A 16,985-nucleotide genomic window follows, 5' to 3' on the forward strand; every position below is an offset into this window, starting at 1 on the left:
AGCCATTCTAAGTGTGATCCTAAATGTCATTGTGAGGACATCTGTCTTCTAGAGCCATTTATCTTCTCTAGAAAGAAGTCCTTCAGTCCTGCCAGAACTGGTGGAAGTAGTACATGTGACATTTTGGGGAAGATGACCATGGGTCCCAGAGTCAGCCACCTGTCTACTTAAGCCTCTTCCTTTCAGCCTGTGCCTCACCTTGTCCTTTTGGGCTTATATTCTCTAAATACTATCCAATTTCTGCAAAGAGTAAATCTCTTTTGCAAGGAACTGCTGATTTCAACAGGAAAGAGTCCTGCCAAGGTTTAATCATCTGTATACACACTTTCAGCCAGTTCCCTGTTAACAACTACATGCTTCTCTCTTTTTCCAAGTTGCCTCCAGGTTTTTATTCATGTTTTTTCCTTCTGTGAAGATGTTAAAATATTTCCTCTGCTCATGTCTCCTCTCTTCTCATGGGTTAATAAATGTTACACTCCATTACATTATTTTAGTGGAAATTTCCTGAGGAAGAGAGATAGATACATGTGATCAATCTGCCAATTTGAACTACATAGCTGGCTGAATAATTTTATCCTGTAATTTCTAGAAAAAAATGTATTTATTCCTTCCCAATAAAACTTGCATATCGATAAACAATCCTAAAAAGTCAGGAATTAGTATCACATTTTATAAATTCTGCAACATAGAACCTTGTGAATCTAGGAAATCAAAAGTTCTAACATTTTTGAAATATGAATACTTTTGCCATTTACCTTAATTACATTTCATGTCGAGATGGCATTTCTTTAAGTAAAAACATCTTAAAATTGAAAACCAAAATTCCATCTTCATGTGTATATGCCATGTGACTTTTCTGGGCACAGGCAATTCATGGTTTTTGTGATTTATTTTTAGAGGAGAACACTAAAGAATGGAACAACCACAGCTTGTTACTTTGGAACAATTCACACTGACTCATCACTGCTTCTTGCGGAAATTACAGGTGAGGAGATAAAAGGATGATTTACGGGCACATGAAGCAGACAGGCGGACCTTGATGGCAGGGACTTATACTTATGAGCAGTCCTGCTTTTTAACTGCTAGAATTTGAGCACTGCACGTCTTGCAAGTGATTAGGTATTTGTGTATTACAGTGGCCCTTGAACTTTTTCTATTGTTTAAGTAATTTGATTATTTACTTTTTGTTTTTGGTTGTAGGATGATGTAAATAGGTCTGTATTAATTTAGGGCTTTTTGGAGCAGATTTACTAATTCTAGCAATGACCACAGTTTATTCTAATCGACAGATAGTTCTTGGCTGTTGGCTAGACTCAGGGCACTGTGCTAGATGCTGGGAACAAACACAGTAAAATGGAAAAGAGTCTCTGCCCTTGAGGAACCAGATAGGATTAACTGATTAATAGGTACACACATTGATTAATGGTCTTCCTTCATGGCTTAGTGGTAAAGAATTGGCCTGCCAATGCAGGAGAGGTGGATTCGATCCCTAGGTCGGGAAGATCCCCTGGAGAGGGAAATGGCAACCCACTCCAGTTATCCTGCCTGGGAAATCCCATAGACAGAAGTCTGGTGGGCTACAGGCCATGGGATCACAAAAAAGTCAGACACAACTTAGTGATTAAACAACAACATAGATTAATAACTTCAGTAACAGCTGTAGTGTTCTTACTAGATGTCTGGTATTGTGCAAAGCACTCTACACGGATTAGTTCAGTTTAGCTGTAAATAGCCTTCTGGGACAGTTATTCATGTCCCTGTGTTACAGATGGATAAACTGATGCTCAGAGAAGGTATGCAACATGCCCAAGTCACACAGCTAGTCAGCAGAGCTGAGACTGGATTTAGACTGATGATTCCAAAACTTGTACCCAGCACATTGCCCACCACGTAGCAGGTGCTCAGTAAATACTACTGACTGATGTGCTGACACTACTGTTTGCAGGCCAAGGTAGTGTATGCCAAAGACCTCAAGTGTGACACTGAAAGTAAGTATCGTGAATTTTGGAGGAGACAGAATGAAGCCAGAATTGGATCATCTGGAAAGATTTCATTGAAGGGACCTTTAAACTGGACTTTCAAGGGAGACAAGGAGAGAGGAAAATGCCTTTAAGACAGGAGAAGTGACATGGGGGTATGGGTATGGAGTCAGGAATGTCCATAGAGGATACAGGAAGCAGGGGACAGAGGAGTTGAACTAAAGGGAAGGATTCATTGCATGGTGGGATGGAAGAAGTTGGGCTGAGGGGATGATTCAGACTGTGGAGTGATTCAGATATGCATCAAAGACTCAGAAAAGGTTTTGAGCCAGATAAAGTATGTGATGAAGGTGGTGATTTAAGGAAGAGTAATCTAATGGCCAGGTATTACAATGAATTACAGGGGAATGAGAGATGTAGAAAGACTTCTGAACGACTTTTATGACAGAGGTAGAGATATTAAAATAATGAACACTGCCTCATGTAGCATCAACTTTCTAACTGAAATAGAATTCCTCTAGCACCTCTGATAAGCATTAGGTTCTTCAGTGCTGAGAACTTCTAGTAGGATTAAGCAAAATTCCCTGCAGGTAACAATATTGGCAGTGGAAATAGTGAGTGACTTTATTTTCTTGGGCTCCAAAATCACTGCAGATGGTGACTGCAGCCATGAAATTAAAAGACACTTGCTCCTTGGAAGAAAAGCTATCACAAAACTAGACAGCATATTAAACAGCAGAGACATTACTTTGCCAACAAAGGTCTGTCTAGTCAAAGCTATGGTTTTTCTAGTAGTCATGTATGGATGTGAGAGTTGGACTATAAGGAAAACTGAGCACCAAAGAACTGATACTTTTGAACTGTGGTGTTGGAGAAGACTCTTGAGAGTCCCTTGGACTGTAAGGAGATCCAACCAGTCCATCCTAAAGGAAATCAGTCCTGAATATTCATTGCAAGGACTGATGCTGAAGCTCTAATACTTTGGCCACATGATGCGAAGAATTGACTCATTAGAAAAGACCCTGATGCTGGGAAAGATTGAGGGCAGGAGGAGAAGGGGATGACAGAGGATGAGATAGTTGGGTGGCATCACCGACTTGATGGACATGAGTTTGAGCAAGTTCTGGGAGTGGTGATGGATAAGGAGGCCTGGCGTGCTGCAGTCCATGGGGTCGCAAAGAGTCGGACACGACTGAGCGACTGAACTGGACAATACTGGCACTGCTACAGTTAAGAATAGTGACAGTATCTTTTCTAAGCCCTATGTGCCAGACACTTTATATACATTATTGGGTATATTCCTCATAACCTTGCACATAGTAGAGGACATTGCACACATCTGAGTTTAGACCTTAAGCAAATAATATCCTTCGTCCTGGGTGTAAAGAGAGGAGTCAGGTGCCAATGGGAGAATCTTTACTACTTACAGAATTAACTGGCTTTTAAAAAAAATTGTTCTTAAATGGTATGATGATCTTTTATACCCTCACTTATGTTTTCATAATGATTTTAGTTTAAAATGTTTTTAAAGGGCTCAGAAAAGTACATTTTAGGAAAGAAACATGACTTGAAATTGTTTCTGTGTTTCTCACAGAAAAATTTGGGCAGCGGGCATTTGTGGGCAAAGTTTGCATGGATTTGAATGAGACTGTTCCAGAATACAAAGAAAACACTGAGGAATCAATCACGGAAACAGAGAGGTATGTTTGTCTTGATTTATCTTATGGATGGAGTTACAGATGGAGAGAAGAAACCCCTTTAACCCAGGCAGAATGTGCACACATGTCGCTGACTAGGTTTGTCTAACTTTTATGAAATTGACCTGATCCTTAGGAAAATGTTGCACGTCAATACTATTTTTGTATGTCAAGTTATATTTGAAAGCCTCTGGGTACGTACTATACTTTAGGAAAAGCAAATCCCTTTTTAAAATGAAGGATTTTTTAAAAAGTGAATGATTTGCCTACTTCATTATAGATCTGGGCTTCTCCTGTAGGTTAAACTTGTGTTGAGTGTCTGTGGCCTGCTCATTAAATTACTTTTGATTATAGGTCATCCTATTGCTTGAGATCATGAGCTTTTGTTATATTCTTTTTATTTTACATGGGGATATGCTACTGATGCCATAGGTACTTTTTCTATTTGTTTATTGGCTGTGATAGGTCTTCGTTGCTACACTTGGGCCCTCTGGAGTTGTGGCGAGTGAGAGCTACTCTTTGTTGTAGTGTGCAGGCTTTTTATTCTGGTGGCCTCTCTAGTTTTACAGCATGGGTTCTAGGGCATGCAGGCTTCAGGAGTTGTGGCTCCTATGCTCTAGAGCACAGGCTCAATAGCTGTGGTGCACAGGCTTAGTTGCTTTGCATCGTGTGGGATCCTGCTCCCCAGATCAGGAATTAAACCTGTGCCTCCTGCATTGACAGACAGACTCACCACCACTGAGCCACCAGGGAAGCCCTTTTTCCTACATTTCTTTAATGGCTTTCTCATGGTACCTTGAGGCTTTCACAAGGAACTGTGTTGTATGACACTCAACATCCAAGAAATACAGAAGGAAATTCTTTAGCTTTATACCTTCCTTAAGACCAAATGTATCCTGATGCAAAGTTTAAGTCCAACTTTTCTCCACTCCCCAGGCCTCCACCTTAAGCGTGTCCTCTGAAAACAGTGGTTTAGAGGTTCCTATGTGCCCACAGAGAGAAGGAAACACACATTTTCCCCTTAGCATTTGGCCATATGCTCAACTTTTCTAGGAATCCATGTTTGTGGGAATGTGTTGTGTGCTAAGTTGCTTCAGTTGTGTCCGACTCTTTGCGACCCTATAGACTATAGCCTTCTAGGCTCCTCTGTCCATGGGATTCTCCAGGCAAGAATACTAGAGTGGATTGCCATTTCCTTCTCCAGGGGATCCTCCCAACCTAGGGATCGAACCCAGGTCTCCTGTATCTCCTGTGCTGGCAGGCAGGTTCTTTACCACTAGCACCACCTCAGAGGCCCTATTTGTGGGAATAGTGAACCCTAATTCACATTTTATTACTAAACAAAGTAACACCAGAAGGCAGGAGGCTATAATTCATAAATATTTCCAGCCAAGGCAGAAGTAGTCATTTCATAGGCCATGTAGATACCATCATCCCTGCTGATATAATTGGTAAGATCACCACCCCTGTCACTACCTGCTTCACGACCATGTCTGGCCTAGTCCTTCTGCTTTACTCCAACATCCATGCCCAGCAGGACCTGGCCTTTGAAAATAAATGATCTACTGGATTGTGTGGGCAAGCAGCTTCTACTTTAGGGAAATTGAAAGTGCAGAGCCCATGGCTTCTAAACACCTCCAGGTACATAGGACCCCATGACTCTAATGTCCATGGAACATAAACATACGGCGATGTTCCCTGAAACAGAGCTTAATGTATCTGAACGCCTTGAGTGCTGTGGGAATACTTGTGAACAGCCCAGCTGATGGTAGACGATAAAATTGTATTTCCCTGTGATTTTGTACTCCATCTCCTGGACTACAAATGAGAGAACAAAGTAATTACTACTTGTTAATCCTTAATTAGTGGTGGTGAAACATATTCAGCATTAGAAATGTTTATATTAAAATTAGGGCAAATGTAAGGATCATGTTTTTATCCTTTTAAAAATTTGAGGAATGCCTAAATTAACATTACATTTGTTGTTTTCTTTCAGATTTGTGTCAGAAATGCTCCAGAGGAATGTAAGTAAACTTGTTCCTAGCTCTCTTTTGGATTGCCTTTGTGTTGACTAGAGGATTTGTTGGTTTTGGTAGAGGTTAGTCTGTATGGTTAGCTTATTTCATGCATGCAAAAGTATTTTCCTAAAACCTTAAATTGTTTTCATGGGGAACCCATCAACTCAGCTTAGTAAGGTCAGGCATTTTTTTTTACTTTTTCAGTGGTCTTCCCTCCCTCTCCTCTGAGACCTTCTAATTTCATAGGATGGGTCTGTGGGAAGTGGGAGAGGGCTTCATTGATGTAGACAGGTTGGTGGCCACTAGATGTTGTGGTGTGGATTGTTAGCTATATCACCATTGGCTCTGGCCTCTTGTACCCCCGATCGGGTCTGAAACACAGGTGGTGTCCAGCCAAGATGCCCCCGCCAGACTGCCTTGGTCCATAGATGTTTGGCATGTCATGTAAAGGCCCTAGCCAGGCACCTCCTTCACAGTGTCCTGGTGTTGTGAGCCTGTGGAGGCAGTGCTGTCTTCTGTCCCACCCCCCTAGCAGGCTGGTCTCTGGCTCTACTGGGCAATCTCTTAGATGGCAAACCAGACTCTTCCCTCACCATTTTTTAAGGTCCAATTGGAAACCATAGGATGCCTCAGTATTTCTTTCAGTCTAATCCTGGGAGACCTAGATGCAACTTAGTGGATCCTTAGCCTCACCACTGCCCTAAGATGTAGAAAGGGGAACAGACCACCACCTCATTTTCAGTTTCACCAGCACTCTCCTTTGAAACGTCTCCTCTGCCTCCTGATTCTCTTCATAAAAGCCACTCAGTCCGAGCTTTCATGTGTCTTGCATTTGAGATGGGGTCTTCTTCCATTGAACTTGGTGGTACAGAAATACCCTTCCTTGTCCTCAGCCATGAGCCATTTCCATGAAACCCATCCACAACTCTTGGAATGAAGAACTATTCCCAGAGATGAAGATATAAAATCGTGTTGTGGTATGAAATGCATTTTGGGGTGTGCTGCACATTCAGATATCATAGTTTCTTTACCAAGTGTTTTTGCTGATTTCCAGTATACTCGAGTACAGCCCATAGTGACACCGCGTTTTCCCCTTTCCTGCTCTGAGACTTTGTTGCGTGAACTCGGAAACCTCGCGAAGGCCCGTGATTTGCACATTCAGGTGGGCATTTTTCTCCTGTTCGTGCCTATGTCTTGACCTGCAAGACTTCTCTGTACTCTGAATTCTGGCAGTAATTTCATAATCTCCAAGTCTACTGTGGAAGAGGTAGGTTTCCCCTCTTTCCTCTTTTAGTTCTTTTGACTGGCAATTAGCATGACATAAGACAGATTAACAAGAGAAAACAGAATTTATTACGTGTGCACAGGAAATCCACATAAGTATCAGGATTCCAAAGACAGTAAGGCAAGGTGAGATATATATATATATATATATATATGTTCTAGACTAAGAAGAAAGTAGGGGTCTCAGGCTTCAAGCAGAAATAAGGCACTGAAAATAAGAAGTTACTATTTGGTAAGCAAATATGTGCTGAACCATTTTGAGCTGGTGGACTTTGCTAGGTTCCCCCTGTCTATATACCTAGTACCTTACTATAGTTATCTCTGATAATAGCTCTTTCCTGGGACAGGCTTCCTATCTTAAGTAGGTGGTAAGGAGGAAGTTCAAAGCTTCTTCTGAGTCTTTTGGGCCTTGATTAGTTTTTACCTCAAAATAATCTACATCCAGAGTGGCACACTTTGGGGGCAGCCTGCCCTTAGCCTCATAAGATCTCAAGATATAGCAACATAGGATATAAGGTTCCTTAGAGACATTACCTAAATCTAGCTTGGTATTTAGCTAAAAACCTGAAGGTTCCTTTTGCCCTGAGTCATCTCCAATCTGGCTGCCAGAGATGAGGACATCTTAAGTAACCAGGCAGGATTAATGACAAACTGGTTATCTGCTCTCCATAGGATACATCTAATGCGTTTCTTTCCTGCTTCTCTTTTGATACTTTCTCAGTGTTCTAATCCTTCCTTTTTAGAGGAACCATCTATTATTTGAAAAGCAGAAAGAACCTAATTTCCACCTTACAAAAATGGATTTAAAAGCCCTTTTGTTCCAAGCTTCTTAATTTAAAGTCAGGAACAAAAAAAAAGTATATCTTACTTTGTCATTAAGTGGTTGCAATTTAGGAATAAAACACTTTCTAAAGCTTCCAGCTGGGTTAAAATTGGGAGTTGGGAGCTTTCCTCCTCCATTCAAGCTACATTACATACTGCACTAAAATTTTTCCTCTTAAGAGTTGACTATCCAAAAACAAAGGGCATGTCAGGGAAAGGCAACACATTGATCCTTTATCATTTCATAGGATGGAGGATTAAGATTTATCTTGTTAGGGTTCATTAACTATTTTTGTCTTTCCCCATTTTTTTTTGGTGGTCTGTGATATTTGAAATTTTTTATTCAATCCCACACAATTGTAGGGAAGGAAAAAATTATCCTTTACATTTTTAGGGCCACTGGCTGGGCCTGAAAACTAAACTGACATAGATGGATTAACAGGAGAAAAGCATACAAACTTATATAAGTTTTATATGATACAAGAGCCTCATTAGGAAACAGAGACACAATGAAACATACCTGAGTATTTTTATGTTAGGTATGGTGACGAGTGTACAGTCCTGGAGGAGCAGGATGGGTTAAGGAGTATGAAGCAAGCATAGTAAACGGGGAAAACTTAGCAAGGCCTGGTTCTTCTTGGTTTCCTTTGTCTTCAGAGATAAGGGTACTCCTTTCCTTTAGGTATAGGGTGGGAACCTCTCATACAAGAGTTTTATGACCTGTTTCAGGAAAAAGGGGGTGAAGGTAAGATCAGAGTGAACCATCCTACTTTTACCATTTTCTCAAATTTCTTCGGCTTAAAATATTCAGTATTCCAAGGTGCCATATTTTGGGTTAGTGTGTCCTGAACCCTGTAAACACACAGAAGAATCAAGTATTTACTTGCTGGAGGTGTATATACATGTATATGTGCATATTTACTCAAATTTATCAAAATGACACAAACCATCTGGTTTTCCTTTCCTCTCTTCCAACGTCCATGCCCATTTCTCAGTGGTCTGGATTTCCTCAAGGCAGGGAGAGAGCTCATTCTTCAGATGGAACTTTCTGTTTTTAGTCCATTGTTATTTTTTATTTATTTGGCTATTTATACTCTACCTCTGGGAGGAAGGGAAGTGGCATTGCCATTTCTGGAAGTAGTAACTTGCTCATGAGTTATTTCTTATAACATATACTATACTCATCACTGGTTGGTCAGAAGTGATTTTTGTTTTAGGTGAGGGGTTGGTATGGTGACACATCGTGTCTCAAAAACACTTTATACCATCTCAGGTTTTGTGGTTCCCTGGAGAAAGGACAGTGTTGGGGCCAGGACTTGCTTGTTTTGCTTGTATGTGCATTCTTATACGCTCTTTCTTGATGATGTCAGGACTGTTTGTCTCTTATTTTCAAGCTATTTCCTGAAGAAGAACTCATTCTGGAAGCTGACAAAGGGGACAGAATGGGAGCAGGGTCCCAGAGCCCAAACCCTGCTTCATTCTGTATGGCAACTCGTTTATACCTTTTAAATATTGAATATCTTTGAATTTTTATAAGAATAACACATTGAAAGCTAAAAGAATTTAGAAAATCACTCATCTTGCCCAACACTTTTATTTGCAAGATGAGAAAATGGAGGTGGAAAGAAAACAACTGACTTACCCTAAGACACATATGTAGGGTCAGAACCTAGGCTAAAATTCAACTTTTTAATTCATATTTCAGCTTTTTTATAGTAAACCATGCTCTATCATTTTGATGGCCAATGAACTCTTTTCTTAAATGGCCAACACCAGAAAAGGCAGGTGACTTATGAATAGCTAGGCTCCTGACTCTCTTCAATTAGTATTTTTTATTTTTACTTATTCTTGCTATAGTTTGAAATTTGAAAAGACTGTTAGAAAGCATTACATGGGTTAGGGTTAGAATAGTACATGTTCATATAAGTATATATTCATAGTTTCATTGTCATATATATACTAAGAATTGTTTTAAATAAAATACATGAACCATCCGTTATTTTATACAGGAAGGTAGACACCATCCACATCATTTGGGGGTAGGAAGTATAATTTCTAATGGTATTTTACATTAAGAAACTGAAAATGTTATTTCTTTTCTTGTAGAGCCATATAAGTGAAACTCGTGATGAAGTTAAAGCTGTGAAAAACTTATACCCTGGTTATAAAAACTACACAGATGTGTATGATAAAAACAATCTTCTGACAAATAAGGTAAATTGCACATCATGATACAATCTATATGAAGTAGGGCATATTTATCTAAATTTTAAAATCTCAGTAGAATCTTCAGAATTCTGTAACACATGCATTTTCCAAATAAAAGTGCACAGTGTGCATATGCATGTGTGCATACAATTAAAAATGGGCCGGACATTTCATCCCTAGTGAATAAATCATTAAATTTATTGGTAAATAAATCTAAAAACTTCTTTGAGGGTGGGAATGTCATTTGGTCCAAGGACATTTTTGTCAGTATCCATTAGAATGTGAATGTGTTTCTCTTTCAGTTAGCAAATGTATTTCTGAAGATCCATTCTGTAAGGAACATGAGTAGGGATGTTAATTACATATGAAAGTTAAAAAATGGCTATCAGTAGGGAATTGTTTAGATTATAGAACATAGGTAATTAGAATTTTATCCAGCATTCACAAAGAATGAGGTATACAAACATACAAGGGAGAGTGTTTGTAGAAATATTGTTTGATGTGTGTTTGTACATGTGTGGGTATATGCTCACTTAGCAAACACTGCCTGGAAGACAGACACTGAATGTTAAAAGTGATCCTTCCTGAGGAAGAAAGCAGAGGACTTTTGACATTTTTAAACACTCTAAGACTGCTTTTTTTAAAGAAATGAGTATGTATTATATTTATAATTAAACAATTTAAAGTTAATTAAAATTAATATGAGTGAGGAGAGATCTCATTACAGCAATATATCCCCTGGCCTTGGCCTTTAATGAAATGTATGAACTGCATGGAAAGTTTAATTATTATGGCAAATGAATTCTTAGGGAGTATGTGAACAGACATCTGAATATGATTGGTTTCAAAGGTTAATATTCTGCATAGATCTTGTTTATGCTACATCGTAATTTTCACCCTACTCTACATCTATTTCCATATGGTTAATAAATTAATTTGCATGTTAATTTGCATGTTAATTTTATTTGCACAGAGGTTGGAAAGATTTTATTTTAATGATAATTCTGTGATCATTGAACCATGCTCCCCAAAGAAGAAAGCTATTTAAATACAGGTTTAATACTGACAGAAAAAGAATTTTGCAAGAGTAAAATCTTATTCAGGAAAACCCACAAATATTATCAGGATTAAACATTAAGAGAAGTCTCACATGTGTGCAGTGCCTGCCTTCTTGAATCAATTTTACCAGCTAAATACCTGGTTGTGAGTGAGGACTAACTTTAGCACTTTGAAGTGGTAGACTCCACCTGGAATGCTCTTCTCTCCAGACAGTGATGGCACATGGCTGCTACCTTTCTGAAGAAGAACTGGATGTATTCAGGGAACGAGGAGCGTCCATCTCGCATTGTCCCAATTCTAACTTATCGTAAGTCGGCAATTATGGATTGGTAGATTATGAACATTTGGACTGCAGAGCAGCAGCCAGATATCTTTTGTTTTCTGTCACTCCTCCAGTATCTCTCTTCTGTAATTATGTTCAATTGGGATGTGACCTAGATAGAACGATGCCTGTCTGTACTACACTGAGGAGACTGAGAGCACTTAAAAAGAGGCGATTTTTTACAGAGTGTACATTTTAGGAGCACCATATCTCTTAAAATTTCTGAGTTTGCACAAAACAGAACAATAGGAAACAGAGTTCAAAACCAATAGCACTGAGAGTTTAGAGCTAAGGATGGAAAGAGTGCATATGCCAACCAGGTGTTCTAAAGAGAGGGTACTGACCTCCCATTACTTTGTGTTGTACAAACTACCAGAAATGGTGCAGCGCTACCAGAAGCCGTCACCCTTTGGTAGATGTCATGCTTCTGTACCTGACAAGATGCATTTAGGAGGGACCCTGTCCTACTGTTAATTCCCCAGGATGGAGAACACTTTATTTACAACTTTTTTTTAACCTTTTGAAAAGTTATAGATGCATAAGGGAATCAGATGAAAGTTGCCTGTATCTTCACGGAAAAAACCCCACAGACATGAAAATGCTGCATCTAATTTTTGGGAATTCATGGATCCCATAATGCCAACCCGTGAATGCTAGGCTAAGAGTTCCTGTTCCAGGATTTCATACTGAAAGGATCTCTCATTTCTGGTGTTAGTTGACCCAGAACAGAGCGAGAGGCAGGTTGCGGTGGATCATTAATATATTCATTCAATAAATTTCTTAGTTTCTGTTAGATTTTCATTTTTTTGAGGATTACTTTATATCCTTCCTCATTTTGAGTTCTTGCAAAAGCAGAACATGGCATAAGGATTTATGTGCAAGTAATTTATTTGGGAGGTGATCTCAGAAAGCACCTTTAGTGGGGAGAGACAGAGAAGGGAAGGAAGTCAGTAAAGAGCACGTTACCAAGCAGGTTATCACCATAGGCTCCTGGAATTTAATCCTCCTGGAATATTCAGGGAACCAATGTACACCTCAAGGACACCCTGCCCAAGAGATGGGGGAGCTGAAATAGTTATACCCAAACTTACCAGTTATTGGTGGAGGGCTGCTGGGTCAGGGCGAAGGGGCATGGAATCTCTGCAATTTCAGACCTTCCCCAAAAGAGAGCAGAGCAGGCTGCAGCTTTGTGAGAGAGCCTCCAGGCAGAAAGGAGACGGTTCTGGCTGTCAGAAGTCTGGGGACTCTGTGAGTAAAAAAGTTCTAGTCAGTGGCAGTATAGGAAATGCACGTCAGCCGTGGCAATATATTTCTGGAGTGTTTTGAGAGGTTCCAGAGGCTTTTCGTTTTCAGACATAAAGTGATCATACCTAACAGAGAATCTTGCCTATGTACATCTTAGTGACCATAATTATGGTCTGGTGACCAGTTAGAGGAGGGGTTTAACATCCTATGAGTTTAGTTACACAACACCTAAATGAAAACATGACTCAGCTTTGCAAACTGAGGTTTGAAGTTAAATTTTTCTTTATGGCTAATGTTTTGGTTTGAATGGTCACTGCTATTCTTTCTCCAACAACTTTGAGAGATTTCTTGCACGTGCACTGGGCTTTGAAAATGATAGTTACGTACATTTTCAAGCAAACCACTTTGACCTGTGCATCTTCACAGACTTCTGAGGATCGCTTTAGTTTTTGTCTCTTTAGAAAGGCGGCACATCTATTGAGTTCAGGGTCACGATGTTTGAAATCTGTCCTAGTTGCTGCTGTCCTCAGAAGCAGCATTTGATCCATCAGGCCCTGACTTATGGCCTGCATCCCCTCTTCCAGTTTTATCCCTCTTTCTTTGCCCTTGCAAATCGCTAGTCATTCAAGGCAACAAATGATTCCAGGAGGAGAGGAAAGGCAATGCTTTATAATTTCTACTTCCTAGCATAGAAGGATGGGCTGCTTGAAAAAAAAATTTTTTTTTACAAGTTGCTAACACCATATTGTATAATTGAAATTTGTTAAGAGAGTAGAACTTGTAGGTTCTCAACAACAAAAAAAGGTAAATATACATGAGGTGATAGATGTTTCAATGGGGAGAAATCCTCTCCCAGTGTATACATACATCAAATCATCATGTTGTATACTTTAAATATCCTATAATTTTGTCATTTATATCTTAACACATTATTGACCACAGGATTTTTGCAGAAACTAATGCTTGTGGTTGGTGATTTGTTATATAAGTGAATTTTGAAATATCTCTAATCAATAACATTCAGGTAACAAAAGATGCATTAATATGTCTCTGGTCAATAAGTTGTTTGTAAAGCTGAACCAGTCCATTCTGAAGGAGATCAGCCCTGGGATTTCTTTGGAAGGACTGATGCTAAAGCTGAAACTCCAGTACTTTGGCCACCTCATGCGAAGAGTTGACCCACTGGAAAAGACTCTGATGCTGGGAGGGATTGGGGGCAGGAGGAGAAGGGGACAACAGAAGATGAGATGGCTGAATGGCATCACAGACTTGATGGACGTGAGTCTGAGTGAACTCCAGAAGTTGGTAATGGACAGGGAGGCCTGGCGTGCTGCAATTCATGGAGTCACAAAGAGTCGGACACAATTGAGCAACTGAACTGAACTGAACTGAAAGCTGAAAAATAAATATAAACTCGGTAAAACCATTGAACTAATTGCAAGATTTAAGTTCTTATTTATTTTTCCTTACACATAATCCCCTGCTCTCCTTTCTAATTCTTGCTGTTTTGTGCTCTCCTAATAGGAACCTCTGCTCAAGGTTTTTGATCCTTTTTCACTCCAGGACTCAGATGGTCAGATGTGACTGATGTGTTTGTGTCAGCATTAGAGCTGGGACAATGGGAATCACAATTTTCAGTGACATCACCATTGTTACTGTTAGTGTCCTTCTCTTGTTGGACCCATGTGGGGGTCTCCTTGTTCTGACCGTCTCCTCTCTCTGCAGGCTCAGCAGCGGCCTGCTCAATGTGCCAGAGGTCCTGAAACATGGAGTGAAGACAGGGCTGGGTACAGGTTAGTAGCTTCCCATTAAGAGCCATGGCAAAGTGGTTGATAAAGTGCACAACTTTCTACTGTGACTAATTTTCAAGTAACAGTTGTATGATTTAAAAAACTTAGTTTTATTTTCTGGCAGTCACATCTTATGCTAATAAAATAGTGAAGTTGGAAGCAGTAAGAAAATATATGCAAAGGGAAAAGTTTTGGTGGCATTAACCTCTTGAAAGCCATTATCCATGTTTATATTCAGACACAGGGCTATAAAGGATAAGTCCTTCTCAAGTGCTTTAGAGATTCTTTTTAAAAAGTCCTTGTTCTTTTTTTTCCTTTTTGTTTTGTCCTTCTTGCTAAATTTCAATGGCTTGGATTTTTATGTTTTTAGTCTTCAATAACTGTGTCATCACAAATACTGTCTCAAAAGAAAATTATTCGACCTCGTGAATAGTGAGCACAAATTCAGTCTATGCCATAATGGAGAACTCTGAGATATATTAAAAAACGTGCTTTGCTTTTAAGAAGTTTTTAACAAAATGAGATTCTGATTCCCACAGGCAGTCTGATGTTTGCTAGGCTGAAGGACAATCTAGGTGGCTGATGAATTAGTGATGTACCCTTTTTCTCAGAGTACATTTGAATTGCTTTTCCTGAGTATGTGTAGTGCTGCTCACTTTGGAAGGGAGTCAGGCCCAAATGTCTAGGCATCTACTATGACCTTTATTTTATCATTGGGTATGAATGAACTAAAAAATTTTTTTAAATGGCTTTGGGGCACAAGGTCTTATTTTTCATTCTTGATTCATTTTTTTTACTAATTTGTAAGAGCACCAGGATGTTTGCAAATTGAAAATAATGCTTTTCATCATTTTTTGCAACAACTCAAGTCTCAGTTTATACCAAACAATATTGGTAAGACTACAATAATAAAATATGATTCATTTATAATTTTAAAGAGGTGTGCTAGATTAGAGGTTTTCCTCAGTTTTACATGAATCAAAGCAATTGAGGTTTTTTTAAAATTTGAATTTAAGCCTTGAATCACTGAGGTTGTGTAATACTGGGATATAGTTTCAGGTATTAAGGTAGGAAACCAGTTGTTTTTACTCTGACAGAAAACCTTTAATGGATAAGAAAAAAAGTGGTCAAGAGTTTTTGTCAATGGAAAATTTAGTAGAAATGCAAAACTCAGATGTTGCTTTCAGATTTTCAAGGAGTTTGGTCTCCACAACTTTAATTCCTCACATGACTTCCAGTTCTTGAGTTTGGGTTGCATAGTAATGATCTAAAATAATTATGTAGAGCTCTGTCACTTAGCCGTCACTTAAGCAAAATACCTTAATTTTCTAAAGATTCATGTCCTAATTTCCATACAAGAACAACAATAATTATAACAATATATATGCTACATGCTTGTTTTGAGGCTTAAATGAAAAAAATGCATGTGATGTGGTTAGCAGATACCTGGCAAGTTGCCCTAGTCAATAAAGATTGGCTTAAAAGGGAACGAATAACATTGGTTTCCTGATTAAAGGTTTGATTTAATATGATATATTCTCATATGTTAACTTGGAAGATGCTGTTGCATTTTACATAGCCATCCTATATAAAACTATTTCCTAAACATGACCTTTATCCATAAACTTGTTCTTTTCCTTCGAACTTTAAGACTGTTTAACCTTTTTTTTTTTTTTTTTAAAAAGACTGTTTAACTTATATTGTGCCAAGAGTGTAGGTCTAAAAGTGGATCATTCACTCTATAACAAATAGAGGCAGATCTGAACTTTCTCATTTCTTAATTGTTAAATATGAGAAACGTGCATGACGCTTCACAAAACCATTACAAAACAAGAGAAAGTGGTATCAAAAATAATAAGAGGATGAACATATCTCCCATGTTTTTAGGATCTAGAATAAGAGTTCAGAATATTGCTATCATCCTTAGAGGACAAGAAGACATGGCCCCATGAAAAGACCTTGAGTTTTGATGGAAAAGGAAAAAATGAAAATGGAAGAAGAAAACTGAAAAAGAAAAAATAATCATGTAAATCTCTATACACTACTGGAGGGAGACTACATGGTACAACCACTTTATAAGAAACTGCCAAATAGTTCTCTAAAGTTGAAAATACATCTACATATGACTCAGTAATTTCATTTTGGGTATTTACCCTAGAGAAATAAACACATATAGTTATACAAGAATATTTATAATAGTTTTATTAATAAATCAAATCCCTTATGATTATACAGTAGAAGTGAGAAATAGATTTAAGGGCCTAGATCTAATAGATAGAATGCCTGATGAACTATGGAATGAGGTTTGTGACATTGTACAGGAGACAGGGATCAAGACCATCCCCATAGAAAAGAAATGCAAAAAAGCAAAATGGCTGTCTGGGGAGGCCTTACAAATAGCTGTGAAAAGAAGAGAAGCGAAAAGCAAAGGAGAAAAGGAAAGATATAAACATCTGAATGCAGAGTTCCAAAGAATAGCAAGAAGAGATGAGAAAGCCTTCTTCAGCGATCAATGCAAAGAAATAGAGGAAAACAACAGAATGGGAAAGACTAGACACCTC

The 16,985-nt window shown here is 38.8% G+C and overlaps 1 protein-coding gene across 1 annotated transcript in view; it reads left to right on the top strand.

Moving 5' to 3' along the window:
- The window catches only part of GDA (guanine deaminase), a 126,674-nt gene that overhangs the window by 87,699 nt on the left and 21,990 nt on the right, over nt 1–16,985 (top strand). Inside the window, exons 4-10 of the mRNA XM_010848892.1 lie at nt 898–985; nt 3,574–3,679; nt 5,673–5,700; nt 6,749–6,856; nt 9,907–10,014; nt 11,277–11,374; nt 14,360–14,427. Of these exons, the coding sequence (XP_010847194.1) occupies nt 898–985; nt 3,574–3,679; nt 5,673–5,700; nt 6,749–6,856; nt 9,907–10,014; nt 11,277–11,374; nt 14,360–14,427 (604 nt within the window). The remainder of the gene's footprint in view (nt 1–897; nt 986–3,573; nt 3,680–5,672; nt 5,701–6,748; nt 6,857–9,906; nt 10,015–11,276; nt 11,375–14,359; nt 14,428–16,985) is intronic.

The sequence above is a fragment of the Bison bison genome, unplaced genomic scaffold (assembly GCF_000754665.1).
Source record: "Bison bison bison isolate TAMUID 2011002044 unplaced genomic scaffold, Bison_UMD1.0 scf7180017864278, whole genome shotgun sequence".
Classification (NCBI taxonomy): domain Eukaryota; kingdom Metazoa; phylum Chordata; class Mammalia; order Artiodactyla; family Bovidae; genus Bison; species Bison bison.